Raw genomic sequence first — 25,213 nt, 5'->3', positions numbered from 1 at the left:
TCACCTTTATCAGTATTCAATGTGTTTGGGGTCACTAGTCATATGTGTTAATGGAGGGGAGTGGGATGGGTGAAGGGTGGGTTGTGTTTCTATTATAATATTGTGTGGTTTTTTGTTTTTATTTTATTTATTTTTTTAAATGTTGAAGCGCTTTGAGTTGTGCAAAGTATGCAAAGCGCTTTTTTTTAAAATAAACTTTGATTTGATTTTTTGATTAAAATTACTGGCCTATCTCATCGTTTTAGGTTGCAGAACTTGCACAATCTGATACTTTTTGCCCCTCCGTGTGGTTACTTAGTAAACTGACTTGGCTCCAGTTACCATTTGAAACTGACCACCAAAAAAGCAATGAAATGTCCAGTGTCCAAAAAGTTTGCACAGCTTGGATAATTTAACAAGATTACAGAGAGGAAAAGCTGTGTTCAGATCAGCTTTAATAGTGATTTAATCAATTTATCTTAAGTATTAATTCTACAAGTTTGAAGGAACAGAGTACACGCACCAAATATTAATTTGATTTTCTTTGGGTTTTTTGTATTTGTTTATTACAAAACAATTGTTTTGGTGTAAGTACCAACCGGTTTCTAAAAACCTTTAGTTCTGTGAAAGAAACTTGTGGAAGTTTATTTGTGTCATTTGTGAGAGCTTTCCAGGAAAGCTGGTCGCTTCTCTGAATCATTCTGTCAGGGACAGACATTTCAAAATATTACTGTTTGCCAAAAGCTGCAAAGGGCGTTAAAGAGGATTTGTACTCAACATGCTCAAGTGCACTGAATGTTCTTGACAGAGTTAGAAGAGCTTCTAACAAAAAATTACAATTGTTTGAACTGAGTTTTGGATGAAAGAAGTTCTAGGAAAAATGGTTTTAATGCAGAGATGACCAAAAACATATTAAAATAAATAAATTTAAAAAATGACTCAAGTTTAAAACTGTCCATGATCAGTTTTGAGAAACAGTAAAAATGTTCCTCTGGAATAAATTTTTTAGAACTTACTAAAAATGACAATATTACCCCCCCCCCCCCCCCCCCCCAAATTGATATAAAAAATAAGAAGAAACATCTCTTTAGCTATTTCTATTTTTAATTATAATATTCTTCAAGTGTAAAGTAAATATTAATGACCAGAATGTACAATTTTTGAAATCAAGTCTATTACAACTAAGTTAAAGCAATAATTTTTGTAGATCAACTTGTTTAAATTCTACAAAATCATGCAAAAAGACAGATTTTAGGGAAAAAATGTTACAAAATTAATTTAATAAATGCAACATAGAAGAGAATTCAAAATCTAAAAATGGTTCTCAGTTGTGTTACCTGAAAACTGCTTTGTGTGTAAAAGAAAAATAGAATTTTGAAGTAGCTAATTAACATTTTAAAAAGTTTCAGTGGAAAGAACTTCTGTATTACAAATATCAGTTAACTTGTGCCATTCAAGTCATTTATGAAGTTTCTATTCATCACTGATTCAAGGCCCCAAAAAAAAACGCAATTGACGTAATCCAAATAATTCCAAGTAATGGCTATGAACGGAAATATGTCATATTTGTAGGATGAACAAACCCAGCAATACTGAGACTTAGGAGTGTGAGATTCAAAGTTTTGATAGAAAGCTCCAGGGAGTGGAATGGTGGCGCACAGCAGTAGCAGGGGGTACGCCTACAGGAGCACGTCTGCTGGTGGCTGGAGATTAAATAGACTGACAAGGTAAGTCTTTCTGGAGAAGCAAACTGCAGGAGGATCCATCTCACTTGAGTTTTGGACAGGACAAAACTTGACTGACACAAGCTAGGCTAACAGCTCTGCGATACTGGAAAGTAAACTGAGGGTAAATTCTTAGCCAGAGGGGACTAAAACTGCAATGACAATGTCTCCTACTCCCTATATTTTCAGAAGGTCGCAAATGAGAGTCATGAAAGTAAAATTCTCTTATCTGGTTGAGATGATTTGTCTGGGAAGAGGAGGAGGAAAAAAAGAAGGGAATCGATTACTATAAATCCGAGGGAGATCCAGGTAAAATTTGACTTGAGAGCTTCACAAATATGAACAGCCGGGTTGATAAGGATGGCAATGATAAAAAACTGAGATCAGGAAGGTATTCCAAGATAAAATGGGATGGAATCACCCCAGCAGTGGGAATAAAGGAGGGGGCAGACCATGTAGGGAGGATGAACAAGGCAGAAGAAGGGGATCTGGTGAGGTAATCAACCCCGAAGGACCAAATGGGCTTGGCTTAGGAATCTTGGACAGTGGGATGGACCCTAAAGCTACATTCACACTGGCCGTGGCAACTCGCCTTTAAACAGCCGCCTTCAATGAAACCACTCTGTAAATTTCTGCGTTTTGAGCTTCTGTGTTCAAAACCCTCATATCCATGTGTCGCTATGCAAGTTTTTAAGTCTGTTCTTAGGCTCTATGTACAAAACATGCAGCCATTGAACACGCGTTGAAACTTAAACCAGGTTCAAATTTTGACAAACACACCAAGCTTCTTCCAACTGTAGCTGGAATACATGCACTAGTAAACAGAATAAAAACAAAAGAAGAAGAAGGTCCCATCCCTGCTGCTGCTTGCCTGGTGTGAACCCCACGAGCTGAATTCGTGTTCTTGAACAAACAACCTTTTTTGATAAATGCAAGATTTTTCGAAACTGTCCTGTTTAGACAAATTTATTATCGCACATCCATTTTGTGCATATTCATAGTCAAGAGTTCCTGAGTTCCAGAATCACAACATCTCAGATATTCCGCAAGCCCCGCACCATGTTAGAGATGAACCTCTGCAATCTTGAAAAATCTGTGAAAAAGGTAAGACTTTGTTCAATAGCAAAATACCAGAACCTCTTGATTAGGCATCTAGTGGTGAAATAAAATTACTCTTTAAACTACTAATTAATTTCACATTTGTAACTCTTCACCCATAACACACAGACTTAGTTTTGGCTCTTTATTTGGACTTTTTCCGTTTGTTTTCCTGCATAAAAACTTTACTAATGGATTCACTGAATCCAGATGTGCTTCTGCAGCCACGATGACTGCTGGATTTTTCTCTCCTCCCAGTTTGAGTCACTATTTCTGCTCAGAGGACAAAGTTATGAATCCACGAAATGAGAAGTTTAAGAAGTAAAGAAAAAAATGGACCGGATAACTTTAACAACGGGGTAGAGGGGGGAAAGGGGGTCCGGCGGGAGTGGATACTAAAAACATGCAGGGGGGAGACTTCCTCGGGGCCTTCAGGAGTCAGGGACAGGGACTTGTAGGAGCTGCGGACGCGCCATGGATTCGGCAGCGGCGTTTCCCCCCAGTCCCATTGATTTGTATATGAAAACATAGCGCGTTTCTTCTTCTCCCCCCTTCTGGGTTCTGCTTCTGAGTGATCAGCTGATGAAGAGACTAGCAGCACGCCGCTATGCTGGTTTGCTAATTCTCTCCCCCACAGCTGCAGCCGATCCTGCGCGCCAGCCTGCAGACTGCAGCCAGGTAAATATGCCCTTTCCATCTTCCTGCTCAGGCTCGGGATTCGGCCAGGGTGCACGGGAAGAGATGGATAAAATGTGCGCGCGCGCGCATGGGAAAGAGCGCGTGTGTTTATGTAAGGGCAGGGAGAGGGAGTGTGTAAGAGAGAAAGATGAGGGTGGGTGGGTGCCAGATTAGTCAGGGAAGAGGCAGACTTGTCAGGAGATAGCACACGCTCGGAGCCGCACGCGCACCCCTGACACCGCGCGCTGGCGCATGCAGTCAATCAGCTGTGTCACACTTCTTTGAGGATTACCCTCCAGTATTCTGCTCCAGCCCCCCCGGAGAGAGTCGCGGGGCTTTCAAAGGACGATGTTTTTGTGGCACTTTCCCTCGATGCTGATCATCCTCGCTCGCCATTATAGTCGTAGTTTTTCTTGCTGCAACAAACCGCATGTCTTTTTGTTTTGTTTTTTGTTTCTGCAGCGCGACCCTGCATGATTGATGCATCAGTGTTCTGCCTTTTTTTCTGTTGCTGCGAGCATGCTCATCTTTCTGGCCTCTAATTGCCTTTGTGGAGATTACAGGCTGCTGCAGATATTTGGGGGGAAAGCTGCAGTGAAATGGCTGAAAGTAGCTGATTGTAAAGCATCTCGCACATACTGAACAATCATGCTTGTCCTTTTGTATGCATGAAGTAAAAAGGGGAAAAAATGCGTTTGGAATTGCAGATTATTTTTACATGGAAAGTGCTTTTATTGAAATAAATATCTTCAAGTTTTAGAGCGTGTTCAGCAACCGTGACATTTATTTTGGAACACAAAAAAGATTTAGTATTCAGGAGAAAAGGTTAACTTTGGCCACCCATGAAATTGTTTTTAAATTATAAATATTTAACTGCGTATCAATTGGCAAATAGACAACAAATATTAAAAAATTGAAAAATGATCCTGCATAACTCAGTTCATGCAGTTTGGATAAAGAAACTGCCATTCAGGATCATACAGGAACAGTGTTCCTGTAAGGATCAGTCATTGTTTTTCCATTGTTTGCATTCAGGTCCATTTCTGCTGTCCGTCTTCATTTCATGACTCAGCTGTGTCTTTCATTTCAATTAGTCCACATCAAAGTTTCTCTTTTTAGGTTTTCTCCTATTCAGGTTTTACATTTGTCAGGGACTGGTGGCATACAGGACCCAATATGCCGGTGACAAACTAAAACATTTAATAAATAAACTGAAACATGAAGAAAAAAAAAACCATGGAAAACAAAGAGGTGACAAGGCAGAACAGATGACCTGAAAACCAGACACTCATATAGGCTTAGGGCAATTAACTGAAGTGAAGACAGCTGAGGATCATGATTACCCTGAAACTGATGTGACTGACTGGGCAACTCAGAACATGACCAAAACATAAAAACCAAACTAAAACACAGAACCCTCACAATGTTTTATTTTTGTTATTTTGCGCATTTCATTTCATTTCCTTTCAGGTTTGTCTAGCCTCCAACATTTGGGTCATCCACAACCACATGTTCTTGAGACTGCCTAATGTATTTCTATTGAAATACATAAAACTCGTGCACATGTATTCATTGAGTTTTTTCTCTAAATATTTTGACACTCTTAACCATATAGTTACTTTATTTAAAACTGAAACCTATTCTTCTTTGAACCCAAAAATTGCAACAACAATAGAACTCTAATTGGATTGTCTTTTAGGAGTCCCACAAGGGTTTGTCTCGGGACTGCTGCCTTTCTTCATTTACACATAATGGTAGAAGCCATTTCAAATGTGATTCCATAAAACCACCAACAATTACAATATTTTCAGATAATAATAATTGGTCCAGATCATTTCAATAAATCAAATAAATATGAACAACCAATTAATACACTTCTGCAAGTGACTGACAGGTTACATTTAAGAGTTTTAAAGGCCACAATTAAGCAGAAACAGAGTGAGAGTTGTTTCATAAAAAACAGGAGGTACATTTTAATAATCAATTCCAAGTCAAAGATAGATAAGTTAGTAACAGTAACAATAAAATGAATTCACTAATGAGGAGGAGAGTAAACAGAGGAGATGTGCATAGTAAGACAGGTAATATCATACTTCCTCTTCACAATAGGCAGTAAAGTGTGACATAGGGATGGGGTAGAATGTAAGTTTGTGTAAAAGCTTGATAAACTATATAGGAAATGCTTTAAATGTATGGGGCTCATATTACAGTTTCTTTTCCAAGAAGAAGAAATCTTCCAAATCATCATTTGGAGCAGTGTTTGCCTGTTTTCAGCCAGTGCATCAAATGACAGAATGAGTTCTGTTGTGGTGGTTCTCGGGATCAATGTGAGGTTTCGGTCAGTGAACTCCGACCTCTTATTGGTTTGGTTGAAGGTGATGACTCGGACTGTCAGCTCCCATATTTAAGATCAGTTGAACAACACTGGCTTCTTCTGTGTCAGCGTTTAGAAATGTTCGGTTAAACTTATCCCTTTAAGATGGGCTCAGACTGAGGATCTATCAGTTCCAACAGCAGAACATCCATCACATTTTGCTGTTTTAGGGTCTGGTGACACAGCTGAAATGAACTTACAAACCTTTACATTCTACACAAACTGATATTTTCACTGCACTGATAGGGCGACAGTGGCTCAGGTGGTTGAGCAGGTCGGCCAACGATTTAAGGATCGGCGGTTAGATCCCTGCCCCCTCCAGTCAACTATCATTGTGTCCTTGGGCAAGACACCCCAGCACCCTGCCTCCAGTGTGGCTCCGCTGGGGTGTGAATGTGTATGAATGTCCCGGTGATGGTCAGAGGGGCCGTAGGTGTGAACTGGCAGCCACGCCTCTGTCAGTCTGTCCCAGGGCAGCTGTGGCTACATTAATAGTTACCATCACCAAGTGTGAATGAGGAGTGAATGTATAATGGACACAATGTAAGCGCTTTGAGCGACTGGAAAAGCGCAGATAAATTCAACCCATTATTATTATTTTTATTATTATTATTATTAACATGTTATATTGGGGTAGTGAGGAGCTGTAAGATAGCAGGAGAGTGTTAACATAAAGCTCTCAGCAAGGGGGGTGGAGTTGCTCCACACCAACAGTCCTCCCCTCAACTTAGAGGTAAATTTCAAATGAACTTATGCCGCGCCACATCAACTATGTACTAGAATTTGAATTGATTTAACCTTAAACCAACATTTTTACAACTAAAAGACAATAGATCAAAAGATGATCGGAGTGGGACTTCAATAAATCCTGATGATCCACTCCTTTCTTTCAGTAATTAAATAAAGTGATGGTCTTGAAGTCCCCTTGCTCGAGCAAAGGACAGGGGTTTTACTGCTAGAATTGCAATATAAATTACTTCTAAGCACAGACTTCAATAAAAATGCCTGATGAATAAAGCCCAGCGTTTTTGGGTTTTTTTTGTTAAATTTGACAATCCAGCTGTCGTGACTTTTGTAAGTTTCCTCCAAGTACATCTCATTTTCTTTACATCTGACAACCAGTCATGGGACCATTAGGCTACATTAAAGAAAAATGTTTTAACTGAAAAATAAAATGGCCTGAATGACTCAAGGATTCTTTAGTAACTTTATGTCAGTCATCTCCACATGAGAGATAATAAAAAATGTGTTCAAACTTGTTCTGGCTGCTTTCCGTTTAAAAGCTGGACTTGCTGGCCTTTACCAACTTGAATGCCAGCAGAAAGCATGCCGTGGCTTTTTTCTCTTTAACTGCATGCTAGTATAATTGATTGATTGATTGAGTGATTGATTTCTGTTTATTTCAAGCATTAATTGTAGACAAAACAAGAAAAAAAATCGCACACATTTATCAAACTTATTACAAAACAGATTTAAAAAAAGACAAACTTAAGTCACATTTCATTCCATAAATACAGTGAACATTAACTAAGTTGATAAGGATGATTAGAGTAATGATAAAATAGAACAAATTGTAAAGTGGATTAAGAAAGACCATTATTAGAGAACAAAGCAAACTGCACATTTAAAAATAGTGTTTTGATAATTGTTATGCAGTGCATATGCAATATTTTTGATAAGATCAAACCTTATTTTCAAAGCACTTTTCTTACCAAAGCAGCCCTAAGTGCTTCACAGGGTTAAAAGATCAGTCAAAAAACAAGAAAAAAAAGCTTCGGCTTTGAGCATTCTGGGCTACCATACATCGATTTATATCTGGCTTCTTGGCCGTTCTTCTGTCCCAGAAGAACCCCAAAAGGTCAGAAGCGGCAAAACCTGAGGCATTTCTGAGGGTCATTAAGGCTAACCTCAACTCTAAAACACCAACAGGGAATTGAGGTCACCACATCAATAAACCGATAGAAGCTTTGGACAAAGAATCTAAATAATTTAACTGCTGTACTGTTTTTAAAAATATTTTTATTTATTTTTGAACATACTTTTTCATAGCGCTTCTGGCTTTTGTTTGTAAAATATTACCAGGAACTACAAAAGAAAACTAGAATTTTTGCTATAATAAAATCGTACTGTTATTGATTAATATGCAATGTTCCTTCACAGTAAAACAAAACAACTAAATAAATACAGAACTAAATGATTTTAGGATTCACATTTTAAACACAAAGTAGTTAAAATGAGCTGAATATGTAAAATAATGAATTGATCCACATAAAAGAGAAGTGACCTGGCTATGTCTATATGTCTGGAGTCTCTCAACACCCCCCCTCACACGCTGCTTTCTCCATTTGCAGCCTAAAGCAGGAGAGAACGGTTCCCTGGAGGACATGGAGGACGACGTGGGCCTGAAGAAGCGTAAAGGTGATCATCCAGTTGAGAAGGAGCTGTTGGCGGGGCAAGAAACCAGCGAAAAAGTGAAAAGGAAGAGAGGGCGCCCACCGGCTGAGAAACTGCCCCCAAACCCACCAGAACTCACCAGAACGCTGAACATGCTGGTGGACATGGTTATGAACTACAAGGATGGGTGAGGGCCCTTCAATGCTTGAGTCAAAAATTTGCGGAGAAACCGCAGATTCTGATGGTTCACCAAAACAGGAATTCCAGATTAGACCTGAGTTTCCAGTTTTAGTGAGATGGAGGTCAGTGCTCCGTAAAGACTGTCAGGATCATCAAACCATGTTTTAATAAACCAGGTGCTTCTGGCAAACTGAAGCTCATGAGACCTTCATGTCCACAGGAATTATGTGATGTTTGTTTGGATCATAAACTGTTTAATTAGTTTAGTAAAGCCTTAGTCACATGCATCCTTATGGGGGTTGACCCGTACAGTTGTCCGGCCGTGGAGGGTTGTAGAAAGGAGCGGCCACGTCTTAAAAGATGCGCAGGTGTCTTGCAGTTCTCTTGAGGCTCATGCGGCCACCTCAGGGGACATCATGATAATGGAACGTACCATTGTCTCGCGAGCGGTAAGTGTATCTTGAAGTAGTCGGAAAGCGAATGTAAGTTGGATGCACTTATGACTTAAAGGTGATGTGGTTGTACGTTGGCCGTATGCCACGCTGTAGTCATCAATACTTGCTACTGACAGTGCGCGAATGCTGCATGCACAGGGTGTGCACGTGATACTGTATGACTTCCTAATTTCTAACAGTGACACTGCACCGGGAGGAGTGTTTGCTCATCACTTCAACAGCACTAATAGGATAACAGTCATGCACAGTGCGCACGATTTCGGGTGGGAGAGCTTTTACAGAAATATAACATTTTTACAACGTGCCTGCGTCAGCCCTTGCGTGTTGCATAGGCGTTCGCTCTACAGGCTCACCAACAACTTTTATATTTTGTGCAGATCACGTGTGTACTCCATACTGGTTGGCCCATTTATTGCCCGTGGACACAGTCCGTCTCCACCAGTACCAGAAATTGAAACCAAGGGTTCAGTAACGTCTCCCAGACTTGTCTGTTTCCAAAAATAAGTCTTTTGAGTAAAGGAAAGTGGTGTTGAGTTTCAAAAAACAATCCTGATTGTTTGAGATGTTTTTTCACCATAGATTTGAAATGGTTTATGGCTTCTTGTTGAAGAGAATTTTTGATCAAGCTGCTAAAAAAACATGAAAAAAAACTTTAGTTTTGGCCTAGGTAGGGTATTTTCACCCGCTTTAGTTTTGTTGAGGCCTTTGTAGCTGTGACAAACCCTCTTTTTGTGTCTCTTTTTTGGCCTTGTGTGTTTTTATAAAGAAATCATCCAACTTTGTTAATCTTTTAAGGACAAATGGCTGAAGCAAAAAAAATCTACCTGAGCCTGAAGCTAAAAAGAACTTTATACCTAAATACAGTATATAGTTCAAAACCTTTTTGAGTATTCATCTGTATTTTTCTGCAAGTCTAAGTGTTCTAAAAAACGTCTTTTCACCAACATTTTGGTGCTGTTTCAGTCTAAAAGGAGTACATGTGGAAGCTGACCCTGTTCTTGCAGGTTGGGACGACAGATCAGTAAAGGTTTCGTGCAGCTTCCCTCCAAGAAGGAAGTGCCAGAGTATTACGAGCTGATCCGGAAGCCCGTGGACTTCAGGAGGATCAGGGTGAGTGCGACTGCATGGACTCAGGATTTAAACGCACAACTCATTCTGTGACCTGCAGTTAACCTGCAGTTTTCTATGCAGCACGTCAGGTAACGCTTTCTTTTACAGCACAGTACTTACAGCGTAGTTAAGTTAAATTAAGGTAATCCTCTTACATATGGTGAATACCATGAAACACACATAAACTTGGTAAGTAAATAGAATGTAAATCCTGGGCTTTTTTCACAGTACTTCAAATGTAGTTTCTGTTTACCTTCTATCTTGTTACACATGGTAAATACCATGAAACATACAATGAGTGCAAACATAAAGTCAAGGTACTTCATTTGTACTTGCCTTGTTCTTACATGTTGTAAGTACTACAAAATATACATTTACGCAACATGTACCCAGTAGGTACTATTTAAAAACCCAGTGTGTACATCAGGGGTGTCAAACATACGGCCTGCGGGCCGTATCCGGCCCGTCAGGTGGTTAAGTCCGGCCCACACATGAAGAGTAAAAATCATAAGGATGTTTAAAAAAGAAAGCAAGTTTCTAGTCCATTCCTGTGGCGAGTTATGATTTTTTTAAAGAAAAGGGGGAGCAAAGGAAAAGCAAAGCAGGTGAAAAAGCATATCTCTGCACGTGCCAAAAGCGAAACCTAACAGCTCTGCGTCTGGGTAAGATGCACTTTGGTTCCATGTGAGACTCACCACTGTTATCTTGATATAAGGATAATCAGTATTGACACAATAATGACCAAAATGTTGTCAAAAAGTGAAGTGGAGTCAAGAGCTTTCCAGGAAAAATAATTTTTTTTTTTTGTGTGTGTGTGTATACAAAGCTGAATGCAAAACTCCCATGCTTGATATGTCATCAACAGGTCGCAGTGTTCAAGGAATACAAAATTCAGCACCACTGAGACTCACCATACAGAAAAGTTTCACCATTTGCAGTTAAGAAAAGATAAGCATTACCAACTAGTAGCCGGACTGAAAAAACAACCATTTGCATTCACTGCAGCATTGACATCAGTGATGGAGCAATGACAGCTACCTTTTTGTAAACACGTTGGTGCAAACATCCAAACCCTTTTCAGAGGTGAACTTGTGCCCCAAAAAGCAGTCGACCTTTGCCAACATGAGTCTGTCAAGGATTACGATTCCAGATCCAACATTTCTGAGGAGACTTGGACGCCAACTGAAGGAATCCAGTCATTTATTGCATTTTCGGTTGCTATTTTTGAAAACACCAACATCACAGATATATACAGCTGTGGATATTTATTAAAGATGTTAAAAAGACCGTCACAGCTGAGTTTGTTGAGTTGATGGATAACAGCAGCTGATAAAATAGTCAGCTCTCTAGTTACTGTGCTGGACAATGTTGTAGTGAACTGGTCATGTGATGTCAGTCTGGTCACTGATGGCGCCCTATCAAAGGTCAGGAAGAAGGCAGGTGTTTTTTATCACAAAATTCAGGCAGAAACCAGGAAAACATTCTTGGAAATTTCATTGTGTTTTGCACAGTTGAATGACAGTAAATGTGTTTCTGCACAGGATTTGAATCCTGATATGGACGGTCGTGTGAAGTTTAAGGAGAGAAAGGGAGGATAAATTCTTATGTTCAAAATATTAGCAGGTTTGATTTAGTTTAATTTTTAATGGTTTGGACATTTACATTCAAGGCACGGTGTTTCGTTTTTTTCTGTAGCCCCTTTTGAGTTTATTATTGGGATTGCTTCAGTGTCAGATGTCAAATATTCAGTCCGTATAAAACTGAATAGACCAACTTTCTTTGAAGTGAAATTAATTTTATTTGAGATCCATTGGCTCCAAGTGATTAGGCTACTATGTTGGTTGAGGCATTTTTTTTCCAACTGAGTAAAAAAACAAAAATAAAGCTGTTATTTTGCTTTTATGTTACTAATCCGGCCCACTTGAGATCAGACGGGCTGACTTTGGCCCCCGGACCAAAATGAGTTTGACACCCCTGGTGTACATCATAAATACCAAGTAGGTATATTATAAATACCCAGTAGTTACCACATAAGTATGAACCAAATAGTACCACATAAATACACAGCAAGTATCATGTAAGTACCAAGTAGACACAAAAAAGTACCATGTAAGTAACCAGTGGGTCCGACAAGAAGTTAAAAAAAGTACGATTTAAGTACCCAGTAGGTCCCATGATAAGTACTATGTAAATACCCTGTAAGTACCCATTAGTTTTAAAGAAAGTACCATGTAAATACCACTTAACTAAGCTTTAAGTACTGCACTGTAAAAGAAAGTGTTGCCTAGAAAATTATTTATGATGAAGATGATTCATTGTTTGTCGTGTTAAACATCTATACTGGATGAAATTTAAAAAAAAAATAGTAATCCAAATGATGAGCAAAGATTCAGTCCTGCTTTAAAAATAGTAAACTGAAATTTTCTCTTCGAGGATTAAGTCCAATTCCAGATTTTCATAATAACATTGTTATTAAACAAATTACTACTTTTTAAGATTTTTTTCTTAGTTTTAAGAAGTTTTTATTTTATTTTATAAAAGAACCAGTGACATGCCTAAATACTTACAGTCTGTCTTCAGTTGTGAAGCACAGAGGTGGCTCTATTATGGTTTGGGCAGCTATTGTAATACAGAGTTAGCTCAAATGTGATCATCTTCAGGGTTTACGTATTCTGTGTTGATCGTTTCGAAATGTTGATCGTTTCGTCAGGTCTAAACTACATTTATTGTTAGTTTTAAATAAATTTTTGTTTGTCACACATAACCAGACTTCTTCAGCTTTACAAAAAAAAACACACACAACGGAATAAGATTATAAATTAATCAAGTGAAATATCATAATTTGACTCCTAGATTCCAAAATTTAACTCTTGATCCCAACACAGAACATTTTTTAATAATTATGGCCATGAACCAGATATTAAATGTAAGGATAAGAATCTTTGGTTTCCTTTAGCTCATTAGTGTTTATTTCTTTAAAATTTCCACACTTTTTTCATCGAAATTCTGTAATAGAATGCCATCTTTTTAAAAATGAAACTTGATTTTTGCTTTAGTCAGATCATTGTGTGAACCATTATTTTTTATGTTTTTTTTTTCAAGTAGATAGGACACAATCGTGATTTTTCCTAGTATTTTAAACCTTCATCCTGACTGCTTCATTGTAAAATGGCACATTCTGCTTCTGCTTTTTAGGAGCGTGTGCGTAATCACAAGTACAGAAGTGTGGAGGATTTGGAAAAGGACGTTTTCCTTTTGTGCCACAACGCTCAGACTTACAATCTGGAGGGATCCCAGGTGAATCTCAGGACATTTTGTTATATTCAGGCAATAAGAGAACCTCTCAGAGTCTATTTTGTTGGCGTAAATAGGTTTGAATCTCAAAGCGAGAAGGGACATCTCATGCTTTGGTTATCTGTATGTATGTATGTATGTGTGTGTGTGCGTGCCTGTGTGTGTGCGTGCGTGCCTGTGTGTGTGCGTGTGTGTCAACCAATGCAGATCTATGAGGATTCAATTGTCATCAAGTCTGTTTTCACGAGCGCAAGGCAGAGAATCGTCACAGACGAGGAACAGAAGGAGACCGTTGGCGGCAGTCACAGCGATAATGGAGGTGCAGCTGAAGACCAATTTGTTCCATCAGCAGGTGAGAGCTACATTTGGAAAAAAACCAGGTCCCAGTTATGCATTTCCATGTCTCAACAGAGACTTATTTCACAATACTTTAAACATCTTTCCTGCAGAAGATTAAATTGCTGATTATTGGAATAAGTTCAGTTAAAACTGAAGAGCTACGGGTATAGAAGTATTATTATAATATTTAATTAACTATATAAAAGTTGTGGCATTAAAGAAACAACTAAATAATATTCAACAATGCAAGAATAAAAAGAAATATATAGGTGACCCAAGCTAAAAGCATACATAAAAATAACTCAGTAGTTTTAAATAAATAAATAAAAAGACAAAAACCTAAATTGGTTTAAAAAGCTGAAAGCATCTAAAATGTGAAACGTATAAAAAATACTTAAAGATTATGTATGGAATTATTTTAGCAAGTCATTTTTGATAAAATATGGTTCACAAATGACCTTTCTGATTAAAGAAATGTTTGTTTAATTTAAAAAAGACAAAGGATAACAAGTTTAAAAAATATGCTAACTTGACGAACATAAAAGAAGAACATTAACAAGTAAATAAAATAGGATTTCAATTTTAATTTAGCTAAATATACTTTAGGAAAGTCAAATTTACCTAAAAGAAACATTAAACAATGCTGTTAAAAGACAACATACTAGATTAATAGAACAGAAAGTGTCCTGAAGTTATAAAACTGCTAAAGAAAGAAATATTAACATACTGACTAAATGCCAATAAAACTGAAAAGAACTAACTCAAACTATATGAATATTGACTGTAAAATATTAATGTACATGCCAAATATGAAACTACTGAAGCAATTGTATAAAAAAAAGATAAACGCTGAATAATGTTTGATACAGTTCACAGAAATTAAACAAAATTTGTTAAACAAATTGCAAAATATATGTGCTAAATCCTTATTAACCAAAAAAGAATTCTATAAAAGCTTCTTGCTTTTTATAGTTTAAGTCTGTAACTGAAAAATAATTATAAACATATTCAGTAATTAATGGAGCTTTTAATGATTAAAACAATTAAATAAGGAAAAGCAGCCAAGTTTGAAATAAGAATAATACATAAAATTGGGCAAACTATGCTTGATTTGTGAAGCACTGAAAAAAACGCGAATAATTGAAAAAAAACAGATTTTTTAAAGCTTATTCTTAGCAGTAGTCAGATTAATTCATTGTCTTGTTTTTCATCTTGCAGTGAAACTTCTGCCAGTTCAGATGAAGGAAAGAAGCAAAAACACCAAAAGGCTGGACAACGATGTAGATGGCGATGAAAACCCAGAAGATAACGCCTCAAAAGATGAAGGCTGAACCGAGGGACCCTGCTTTTTTTTTTTTTTTTTTTACATTTTTGATCATGTCTCTGCTTTATCTTTTTTCATTTCTTTTTTTAAAATCAAAAACTATTTGAGAAAAAAAAGTGGACCACACCAAAAAAAAGCAATTACCCAACTTCTTCCCAATGATTCACACCTCTTTGAGTTACATGTCGCTGCACAAAGTGCTCGTCCGTTTCTGTCTTTTACTATAATTATACTATATGGTTTATCTGCCTCTGTCCCTGTGATTGCTTCTGCAGATATTATGTAAAATGCCACTTCCACAGACGGTTTTTAACAAGCATATTTGATTGTATGATATGCCTTTTTATGTCCTGGGAGCATTAAATTAATCTGGTCTCCAGAGCAGCAGCTGGTAAAAAAAAAAATGTAAAGGATGCCAGAATTAAAGCACACACAAAAAAGTTTGTAGAAAATGTACAATAATGAAAACATCCTCAGATGTGATTTAAAGATTAAGCATAGTGAAATAAAATCAATGAAATATGTGAAGATTCTAAACACTAAATAGGTCAAAAAGGCAGTCAAGTGGATAACATCTTTGCTGTTTGAGGAGGGAAGTGGAAGATGTCACTGTTAAGACAATCCCTGGAAACGTGTCAGTTCCATAATAAATTTGACCAAAACATCCCGAGGTGTTTCCTATTTATGCTGGTAAATGAATGCTCATGGATTATAAATTGTTCAACAATTTAACTTTTGAGAATTTTTCCTCTAACGTAAACCCACAATGGTTGACTAGATTTGTCCTAAAATGTAATTTTAAGTCATCCCAACAGGGGGTGCAAGAGGACCATATGAAGAGCATGTATTTTGACCATCACTTTAGCAAAATGATATATTTGAATCCAGGCATTACTGGTAAAAGTGTCGAAAACAACATATTTTTGTACAAAAACAGCTGAATGTAGTTGGGTCAAGTGTTTGAGTAAATGAGAATGACAGGTTCTCCTTTTGTTCCACCTGCTGGACATAATCTATAAAACTCAATGTGAAACATCCTCCAAGCTTTCCCTTCAAATCTCTTCTACTTTTATTTATTTTATTAGATGCATTATAAAATTATTTGGGTTATTCTTTCATTGCACTATTTTTGTGAAAAGCCTATACTTAAGAAACTAGAAATAAATAAAAAATCGGACGGTGTAAAATTAAAACTAGAAGTTTAAGGCATTTTCTGCCAAAATCCAGTTTTGTTTTACTTTTTTTTTTGATAAAACAAAGTTTTTTTTAAATATATTTATTTTAAATTGAAAGATTTCTTTTGGAAAGAGTGAACACAAAGGCAAAGTTTCATTGTAAGAATTTAAAACCCTAAGTTTTGTTGGAACTTAAATATATAATACCAGAATCTTTTTCTCTCACTTTCATTGAATTGACCTTAAAATATACAAATAAAAGAAGAAATAAGATCGTAAGAATAAAGACTGCAAGAGCTTAACAGGTAGCACAAACTGCAGGCAGAGAACAGCTTTGCATGATGACATACTAAAAAGGTAACGAGACAACAAAGAGCACCTGTGAACGATTACACCTGAAACCAGGAGCAAATAAAAATGTCATTGACCTAAATGAAAAAATGTTTTATATGTAACTAAATAAAAACAAAAAACATTAAAATCTAATATTAAAGAACTAAAGTGAGAGGAAATTAAACAATAGTACAATCTTGATGAGTCTAACTTCAGTCTAAAAAGAACATGCAAGGTTCAGGACCCTATCCGGACTAAATTAAGCGGACTCTGTCCAGACCAACAGACCTTTTCTAGTCTGGATGCACTCTAAAGAATAGGATGAAAAGAGACTGGGTGTGATGTATGTGATTTATATAGGTAAACAAATATGGAATGGTGTTGTATGACATACACAGCCAACCTAAAACCATTGTGGTGTTGTTGACTTCAAGAAGTAAGTAACTGAACACCAAGGACTATAGCTGGAGTTGGAGTAATGGCTCAGTGTCCACCAGCTAGGTCGCCAAACAGTACAAACAGAGCACACGTCATACAACACAAGAGCTGATTGCCTCGCACCAGCAAGTTACAGAGACAATGACACAAAGGGGCAGAAGAGCCTCAGAATTATCCTAGACAGCTACAACAGTTCTAGTGGTCACCATGGGAACATCTAAACATCTCAACAAGCCAAGGAGGATTGGGAGGCCAGAGGCATCAAAGTCCTTATCAACCAGGTAACTCTTGTGTTTCTATTAAAAATGTGCACATTTGCTTTCAAAACTAAAATGTCTTTTTGTTGCAAAGCTGAAGTCAACCTAAGCTAATTGTTGGGGAATGACCCAAAATCCCTAAAAATGAGTCTTTCTGATGATTATACCTCATCGAGATGAGTGATTAGAGTTTAGTGATTTAGTTCAAACAAATAACTTCCAGTCTTTGTTTTCCTCATATGTCCTCTTCCTTTAAAGTTTCTGCCTTATATTCCTGAATGAGCAGCGTTCAAAGGTAGAATGAGTTCATTCAATTTAAACAAGCCAATTACAAAGTCGGATATGCTTTTCAACCATCTCATAAATCTATGTTCAGAGATTAACAAAATCCTTAGTGTGTAGGAGCTAAAAGGTAAATGTGCTCACAGCAAATGGCTCTGGGAAACAAAGCAGCACAGCTGCCTTCTTGATGAACACCTCACATAAACAACATGAAGAGCTAATGGAAGACCTTGGATGGATATATCACTGAGATGTAGCAACTAATGGTTTCTAGGGATTCGTGGATCTAGGGAGTGACTTAAATCTGCTGGGAGGAGAATCCATTTTCTCTTTATACATGTGGCTAAAAAAATCAATGGACAATGTGGTCCACGCTTATTGGTATCCTCCCCAATAATAAATGGTACAATTGATTAACTAAGTAACAGTAACCGTGTCAACATTGTTGGTGATAGCTTGCCACGCTGACTTTAATAGATTTTGTGGTTAGGCTTCAAAAAAAGGAATAATTTATAGTTATTTCTAAACAATTTGTCATCTTTGTAACAACAGGTTCAAAGCCTCTAATCAAGACTGACTGACTGAAAACTGATAAACAGACTAACTGATCCACTGCAGGAGCTTTGCATTAACTATTCTTGTCCAATAATGTTACTGTCTTATTTTACATTCACACCGGGCTTGGCAAAGCGCGTTCCAATGAAAGTCTATGTAAACGTGTGTGAGTGCGCAGTATGGGCTTCGGCATTTAAAACTCTGTTATTCGCACAGGTTTTTCAAGTCCGTTTTTGGGTTTTACATTCCAAACGGCATTGAACGCGCATAATAAGTTTAACCAGTTGAATTTTGACTAATCACGGACTGGGACTTAGCAGTGATGTGCAGATAGTGTCTTTTCCACAGCACAGAATTGCCAACCATTAAAAAGTTGGGAAAAATCAATAATGTTTTAATTATAAAAATTTAAAGAAATTAATAATTGTGGTTTGTGCCCGCCTGGCATTCTATGACCCAAGTCTTTCACACAATGGAATAGAGCTGCCAAAGAAAAAGCCAGCAGCAAGGTTCATGAGATTTGCACTGCTCCAACATTTTACACCAAGTCTCTTCCGACGGTGAGTACATGCACTAGTATTGGGTAGCAACAGTCCAGTGTGAACACCATGCTAAAAGCACGTTCGAGAGCCCACATTTCCTCACCTTTTTGAACACACATCACAAGCCAGCTCTTAATGTAGCTTTCAAGACGTGACTGTTCGAAAAGATTGTCTGTGATTCAAAACTACCCAAATTTTCAGGTTTCTCTCCATACCTTTACCAACATTTTTAAGTTAAAATACTCATCAAAACTAAACTTTCGTGAAAATAGTCAACTTTGGCAGAAAAGGCAGCATAAGCCCCCATTTGGACCAGTGTTTGCCCTCTAGGTCAAACACTGTACCATGTCAAGTCATTGAAAACTCCACAATCAATGCTATGGCTGTGTTTGTAGCTTTGTAATTGCCTTCTTCATTTTGTTTTGTGCCATTTTGGCCAGTTTTTAAAGCGAGTCACTTTATGTCTAACACAGTGATTCCATCTTTTTATTGATATAGTTGTGGAATGCAAAAGTGCAAAATTGTTACTTTTCAAAAGCTATGAAGCAAAAATCTTGTTGCTCGTACAGTCACAAAAGCTTTCTGACATTTGACAAGCCATAAAACAGTGCATCATGGGAATGACCTCACACCAATTTGATGGGTGTCATCTCAATACAAAATTGGACACTTTGCCAAAAACCTTTCTCTGTCTTGAAACATTTTTTAGCTTGTCACAGGACTTTAAACCAACAGACATCTGCTTGTTGTTGGGAGGTTTTTTTTCGATAGGAAGCCAAGACAGAGCTCTGATTTCTGAAAATCACATATACTTAGTGGTAGTGTTTCTGGTGAAATGAATGGCTTTATGGCGCTACAATCAATGTTAGCACTACAAATGTAAACATTGTCTGCCGTGTTACATAGCATATCAACTTAAAGTTAAAGTCCCATTAGCTGTCACGCACCTAGGTGTGTGAAATTTGTTTGTTTGAGCTATCACCTGGGGGAGCGGTGAGCTACACCAACAGCCATGCTCGGGAATCATTTGGTGGTTTAACCCCCCCAAACCAACCCCTAAATGCTGAGTCAGAATCTGAATACCTCCCATACCCTTTTGGCTTCTCCTTACCCCTACATTTAGCCCTCCAAAAAGAGAGTTATGGAAAAATAGTGTCTTCAAATTCGAATGTTACTACTGTTCAATGACATACATCATCAGTAATCACCAGTTATCTACGTTTGCCCGCAGCTGCCAGATCTCGGAAAATACGGACTGGTTCAAATGCCCCTACAGTTGGAGGGGTAGGGAGAAGCTGAAGGCGTGGGGGGAAAATTTGGATTCAGCCTTAGAATCTTTGCTATAACTTGGCCTGCAATTGATCTTGGATGTGACCTTCCTGTCTTAGTCCAGACACTCTACCACATGGCCAAAGCTGGAAACTGATGTATCAGTATTTGTAAACTGCACACACCGTTTTCACAGTAATTCCTTTTGTGTTTTACCATTATTTCCATTCATTTCAAAAAACGGTCTAGTTTTCAGAGCATAAGAAAAGAAATTAAAAATAGTTCTGTAAAATGAAAATTTATTGACCAAAACTAACCAAAAAATAGGTTTTTAATCTCAATAGGACATTCCTGGTTAAATAAACATTAAAGAAAAATTCAATAATGCAAAATGTGTGACCTTGTTGATTTAATTAAATAGAAAAACAAACATTTTACAAAAAAGAAACAAAGATAACAGGTGTTTGTAATTATTTGCTGATTCTTTTGCCAGTTGGAATTAAATTTAAACCCTTTTTAAATTTGGGAACATTTGTATCTTTGTGAACCTTGACTTCTCTTCCTTTTTTGCCTTGGTGTTCATGGAGACCTGGCTACTGTTACCATGGCTACTTTGGATGTTACCAGTTTTTTTGTTATTTGAGAAAATCATTAGTACCAAGGTTGCTTTATGAAAACACTTACTTTGTTAAAAGCTTTTATGCTATTATAATTAGATGTGTACAGATTTTTTTTAAACCAGCTTTTAAGTTGCTGTCTTCCATTGACCAGAAAAGCGGTTGAGTTATAAAGGACATTCACTTGGAACAAACAAGAAAAGCTTTTACTTTTAGATTGAGTCACTGGTAGCTGATTTTCTGTCACCATTTCTAAATCTGTGACACCTTTTCTAAATCCTCCATGATTACATCCTGGTCTCTTCCATTGTTCTCTCCTGCCAAAGACTGTCCCTCTTTACGTGAGTACTTTCCATTTTGTACTAACATTGATCCAGCTCTGGAGCCAGGCCTGTTTATGCTGGCAGGCTGGACTGGGAGCACAGCGTTCCCTCTAATCCGATGGGAGAAGGTCTTCTGGCGCACAATATCAATGGAACAAAGCTGGAACTTGAAAGCTGCCTGAAAGCCTCTGCGGAAGTTCTCGTTGAAGAATCCGTAGATGATGGGGTTGACACTGCTGTTGAAGAAGGCCAACCAGTGAGCAAAGGGGTACACATAGATATTAATGACACGATACTGGTGCTCAGTCAGGCGGGCGTAGTCGCTTAGCATCATCAGAGTCCACAGAGGCAGCCAAGACAAAACGAAGAGCAGAGCAACGATAACAAGCATCATGATCACCCGCTTCTTCTTTCTTGAAATTGTTTGCCTTCCGTCCATGCTCAGTTTGTTGGCGCTGCTGCTCTCTCCGGTTGCACTTCCACTGCCCCTCGTGGGGGGAATGGTGGTCTTGAAGAGGGTGAAACCAATTCGGGCATACATGATTACAATAAGATTCAGAGGGGCGAGGTAGATGTTAGCAAAAAGAACCGTGGTGTAGATTTTACGCATCTCCTGACTGGGCCAATTCTCCCGGCACCAGTAGAAGGGGCGGGTCTTGCTCCTGTGGTCCACAACTATTCGTACCGTTGGCTCTTCTGTGACCTGCAGCATCACCCCTGATGGACACATGATGAACAAGGCCAGGACCCAGATGATGACAATGATCATCTTTGAGGTGCCAATGGTCAGCTTCTGTCTGAAAGGGTAGACGATGCAGCGAAACCTAGCACAGGAAGTAAACAAAAGACCATCTGTTTTTTCAGAATAAACCGCCTCTAAGGGTTAAAACTGATATCTGCTTCACAACAATAGTAAAAAAAAATCATTTAGATTCACTCTGATATTTACTTCTGCACCATGGTTTTCTTACAACTAAAATTAGTCTGCAGTTCACATCAAATCAAATTAAACTATTTTTGACAAAGAACTTTTTATACTTTTTAAACACCTAGTGCTTTAAAATGGTAATTGGTGTATACCTATATGGTGCTTATTAACTTTGTTGAATGCCCAATGGGCTGCTTTACAGGTACAGCTCCATTGACCCATGCAGACACTGAACACTGGCAACAACCTGTGGCCACCAGGAGCAATGTGGGGTTGAGTGTCTTATCCAAGGACACTTTGACACAACCTCATTTTGTTTGATTATTCTCCAAATTTTTGCTAAATTGTTCCACATTTCTTTTTTTTCTTTAAAGATTATATGTTTCATTGATTTTTCTGCATTTCTTTTCCATAAGTCAAAAATTCTCTGGCTGCAGACATCATCAGCCAGAAACAGAAATGACGCAACTTACCCTTACCATAACCTTACCCTTACCCTACCTTACCCTAACCCAAAAGTATTCAGAACTTTAGAAAAACTTTATTAAAGCTTAAAACAAGAGACACCATAACTGTTAGGATTGCCATGTAAAAAAACAAAAACACTTTTTTTTAGCAGTATGGGGGTACTCCAGTTCTGGACATTTATGTCTGTAGCCAGGTGCTCCTGGAAATTCCGGCAATGTTAAGAAAAAGGCCCCAAGACTAACACAGAGAAATAAAATTCCCATTGACTGTATGTCTCGTTTACAATGCCTGGAAGACACGAATGACATTGGTAATCATGTCTCCATGCCTGGTTCATAGGATCATTCGGAGACTCTCCTAGTATGGTGAGCTTCACCATCTGCTGCAGGAGCTGCGTCTGAATGACAGCCGCTTTTAGCAATACTTCCCTTTCTCTGTGTGTTTCTCAGTTTTATGACTTGCTCTCCCACATTAGTCCGAGGAGGGAAAAATAAAAATAAGAATAACATTTTTATTATTTTCTCAATGATAAGAAAAATATTATGAAGTTAAAGAGAACGATGAGATTCTTCTCCACGTTGGTTTTGGACTCCACCCACTGATCAAACCATCAACATTACTTAGGCCAAAGCAGAGTCCCTGATCGGTTGATGTGGTGCAAAATACATATTTGAACTCTGGATGTGCAAAACATGCTGCAGGATATCTAATTGCATCTGTACATTGAAACTGGACGACCCTGACAAGCGAATCACGTTCGGTGGGAACACAGCTTTACACAATCCCCTCTGACATCCATGTTTACCTGCCCAGTTTGACAGATTAAATAATGTCAAACTACAATTTTAAAAGTATTTCATTCCTGAAATTGGTAATACTACTTTGGCAAATGATCCTCCTTGTGAAGACAGCTGTAATATGTTTTACCTCTAGCTCGAAAGGAAAAGGAACCACTCATTTCAGAACCTTTAGAATCAGCAAACCTACTTTGTAGATCCAAGAGGGATCTAGTAGATTTTTGTCCAGAGAATGGAACAGTGCTGGATCTATTTCTTAAACTGTACCAAACCATCTAAAATCAATCATGGGTGCACTGATCCTAATTACCACCTTAGGAAATGGGCCAAATGCAAATGTGACGGCCATAGAAATACATTAACCAGACTAATAATCTCTGTTGTCGGCCATATGATTCTGAACAGGGCGAATAAAGTCTGAGGTCATGAATCTATGACAATAAAGGACTAGACATGATTGAATCCTTTTTTAGTTCACCAGTCAGCACGCCCCTAATTATGGATGAATTTTAGTTTTAATACAATCAGAACACAGTCAGTGAACCAACCCTAACCAGATGCTTAAAAATAACCGTGATCAGATGGTGGAACAGTGCTTACCTGTCAACTGCTATGGCAACCAACGTGAACACAGAAGCTGACACCGATATCCCTTGAACCATACCACTTAGTTTGCACACAATGCTGCCAAATGGCCATCCTGCACAGAGAGGGGAAGTGTAAAAGTATGATGAAACCAACAGTGGCCCACATCTTCCATCCATTTCCTGCCAGAACATTTACCTGTTATGATGTTGTCCAGCAGCGTGGTTGGCATGCAGAAGATGCCCACAAGCAGGTCGCTGATGGCAAGGTTTAGGATGAACAGGTTGGTGACAGTGCGCATGTTCTTGCTGCGGAGCACAATGAAGCACACCACACCGTTTCCTACCATGCACACCACGAAGATCAGCAGGTAGGAGACGGTGAAGACTGCAGCCACCGAGGGTTTATGGAGGTAAAAGTCCACGTAGGTGACATTCTGGTGGATAAAAGGCTTTTTCTGCTGGTCTGAGGAATTATCAGGGTCCCAGTCCTCCATGCTGGAGTTAAAAACTAGACGTTCTGTCATAATGAGACCTATGAGGAGGAGAGACACAGTGTTACGAACTATGTGGGTATTAAGTCCATGATATAACTGGGAACAGTTACTGGAAAATATATTAGCATTGATTGTTACCACATGAAATGAAATACCCCCCCCAAAATGTCAATAACTGAACTGCTGGGTTTTTTAATTGAATGTGCTGACGTGGCCAAGAGCATGCCCTATAACATTCAGGCAATTTACAGAACAAAGCATATTCAGTCCTCACCTCATCCATTCACACCTCTGTATCATTTTCACACCTCTGAAATCTGCTCTCTTCTCTTCAGGCAAGAATACATTATCACTCATTTGTCACCCTTTGTGGAAATGTGGATAGTATTCGCACGTTTTTCTGCAAAATTACGATAACAAGATGTACCAAAAAATGTAAATTTGTCCAGCATTTTTAGAGGCACTGAATTCACAGTTCAAAGAGACCACTGAAGTGCTGAAGTAATGAAAGAAAACACTCTTAAGGAAATACAGGCACTTATTGATTCCCCAAAACACTGTTATTTTATGCAAACCGTCCACCAATCAAAGAGTTTTGTCCCGTTTCTATGGTACAGCAATGTAGGAAACCAGGATAAGAATAGTTTTAGCACATACAGAGCAGAACTGTCTGAAAATGTGTGTAAATACAAAGGGAGAGTTTAAAAAAACCTCATAGATTACTGTAAAAATCAAGAGACAATAACAGATTTTGCCCTATTTTAATAATTTAGCAGCTTGAAAATCTTTTTTCAAAATAAAATTCAGGTTTTTTCCATCAACAGAAGCCGCAGTAAAAATCCTTTTTGCATTTCATTTGTGCATTCTTACCCTTCAAAGTGCTATTTTTGAATTTTAATCCTTCCTTCTGTCCCTCCAGATGTCAGGTGTTTTTTTATGCAATAGAAATCCTGCTGTCTGAGAGCTGAAAGCAGCGCTCCTGCATCCCTAAGTGAAAGCCGGTACATCCACGCTGCGCGCTTGACAGGCAGAACTACTGCTGCATTTATAGAAGACAGAGAGAACACAGGACTCACATGGGAGAGAAGGGTTGGGTGCTGCACAGCCTAAGTCCATCATATCCCTCGTATGTGCTGTGTGAACTGGGTATTGTACGGTTAAGGCAAAGGGGAAAAGAAACTAATCGCTTTTGTTTTACT

At 38.2% G+C, this 25,213-nt stretch overlaps 2 protein-coding genes across 4 annotated transcripts; one reads left to right on the top strand and one right to left on the bottom strand.

Annotated features, from left to right (window-relative positions):
- Window positions 1-1,598: 1,598 nt before the first annotated feature.
- On the top strand, window positions 1,599-15,617 carry LOC101174518 (SWI/SNF-related matrix-associated actin-dependent regulator of chromatin subfamily A member 2). 2 transcript variants are annotated; one of them, XM_020707504.3, is made up of 6 exons: window positions 1,599-1,706; window positions 8,205-8,434; window positions 9,887-9,992; window positions 13,188-13,289; window positions 13,494-13,638; window positions 14,844-15,617. In XM_020707504.3, exons 2-6 carry the CDS (start codon window positions 8,238-8,240, stop codon window positions 14,954-14,956), a joined length of 663 nt encoding a protein of 220 aa, XP_020563163.1. In that variant the 5' UTR covers window positions 1,599-1,706; window positions 8,205-8,237; the 3' UTR covers window positions 14,957-15,617. The 2 variants fall into 2 exon arrangements, with proteins under 2 accessions (XP_020563163.1, XP_004074714.1); XM_004074666.5 differs by lacking the exon at window positions 1,599-1,706 and adding an exon at window positions 3,226-3,479.
- Window positions 15,618-20,192: 4,575 nt separating this feature from the next.
- LOC101174760 (neuropeptide FF receptor 2-like) lies at window positions 20,193-25,036 on the bottom strand. 2 transcript variants are annotated; one of them, XM_004074667.4, is made up of 4 exons: window positions 24,885-25,036; window positions 23,717-24,052; window positions 23,534-23,633; window positions 20,193-21,564 (listed from the first exon to the last, which is right to left on the bottom strand). In XM_004074667.4, exons 2-4 carry the CDS (start codon window positions 24,042-24,044, stop codon window positions 20,670-20,672), a joined length of 1,323 nt encoding a protein of 440 aa, XP_004074715.2. In that variant the 5' UTR covers window positions 24,045-24,052; window positions 24,885-25,036; the 3' UTR covers window positions 20,193-20,669. The 2 variants fall into 2 exon arrangements, with proteins under 2 accessions (XP_004074715.2, XP_078811635.1); XM_078955509.1 differs by having other exon boundaries at window positions 20,535-21,564; window positions 23,717-23,826; window positions 24,885-25,016.
- Window positions 25,037-25,213: the final 177 nt, after the last annotated feature.

Source organism: Oryzias latipes, chromosome 12, assembly GCF_053564925.1.
Source record: "Oryzias latipes strain Hd-rR chromosome 12, Olatipes_Hd-rR_3.1".
NCBI classification, from domain to species: Eukaryota; Metazoa; Chordata; class Actinopteri; order Beloniformes; family Adrianichthyidae; genus Oryzias; species Oryzias latipes.
The sequence above is the reverse complement of the archived record's forward strand: the minus strand, read 5'-3'. Positions and strand labels throughout refer to the sequence as shown.

What these genes read in the sequence shown, in the direction of transcription:
- LOC101174518 (XM_004074666.5), top strand. Translation starts at nt 3,384, where the DNA reads ATGAAGAGACTAGCAGCACGCCGCTATGCTGGTTTGCTAATTCTCTCC. An exon ending in AGCCTGCAGACTGCAGCCAG is followed by an intron (nt 3,480 to 8,204) that starts GTAAATATGCCC and finishes CTCCATTTGCAG; the next exon opens with CCTAAAGCAGGAGAGAACGG. An exon ending in TGGACTTCAGGAGGATCAGG is followed by an intron (nt 9,993 to 13,187) that starts GTGAGTGCGACT and finishes TCTGCTTTTTAG; the next exon opens with GAGCGTGTGCGTAATCACAA.
- LOC101174760 (XM_004074667.4), bottom strand. Translation starts at nt 24,044, where the DNA reads ATGACAGAACGTCTAGTTTTTAACTCCAGCATGGAGGACTGGGACCCT. An exon ending in GCTGGACAACATCATAACAG is followed by an intron (nt 23,634 to 23,716) that starts GTAAATGTTCTG and finishes CTCTCTGTGCAG; the next exon opens with GATGGCCATTTGGCAGCATT. An exon ending in GTTGCCATAGCAGTTGACAG is followed by an intron (nt 21,565 to 23,533) that starts GTAAGCACTGTT and finishes TTCCTGTGCTAG; the next exon opens with GTTTCGCTGCATCGTCTACC.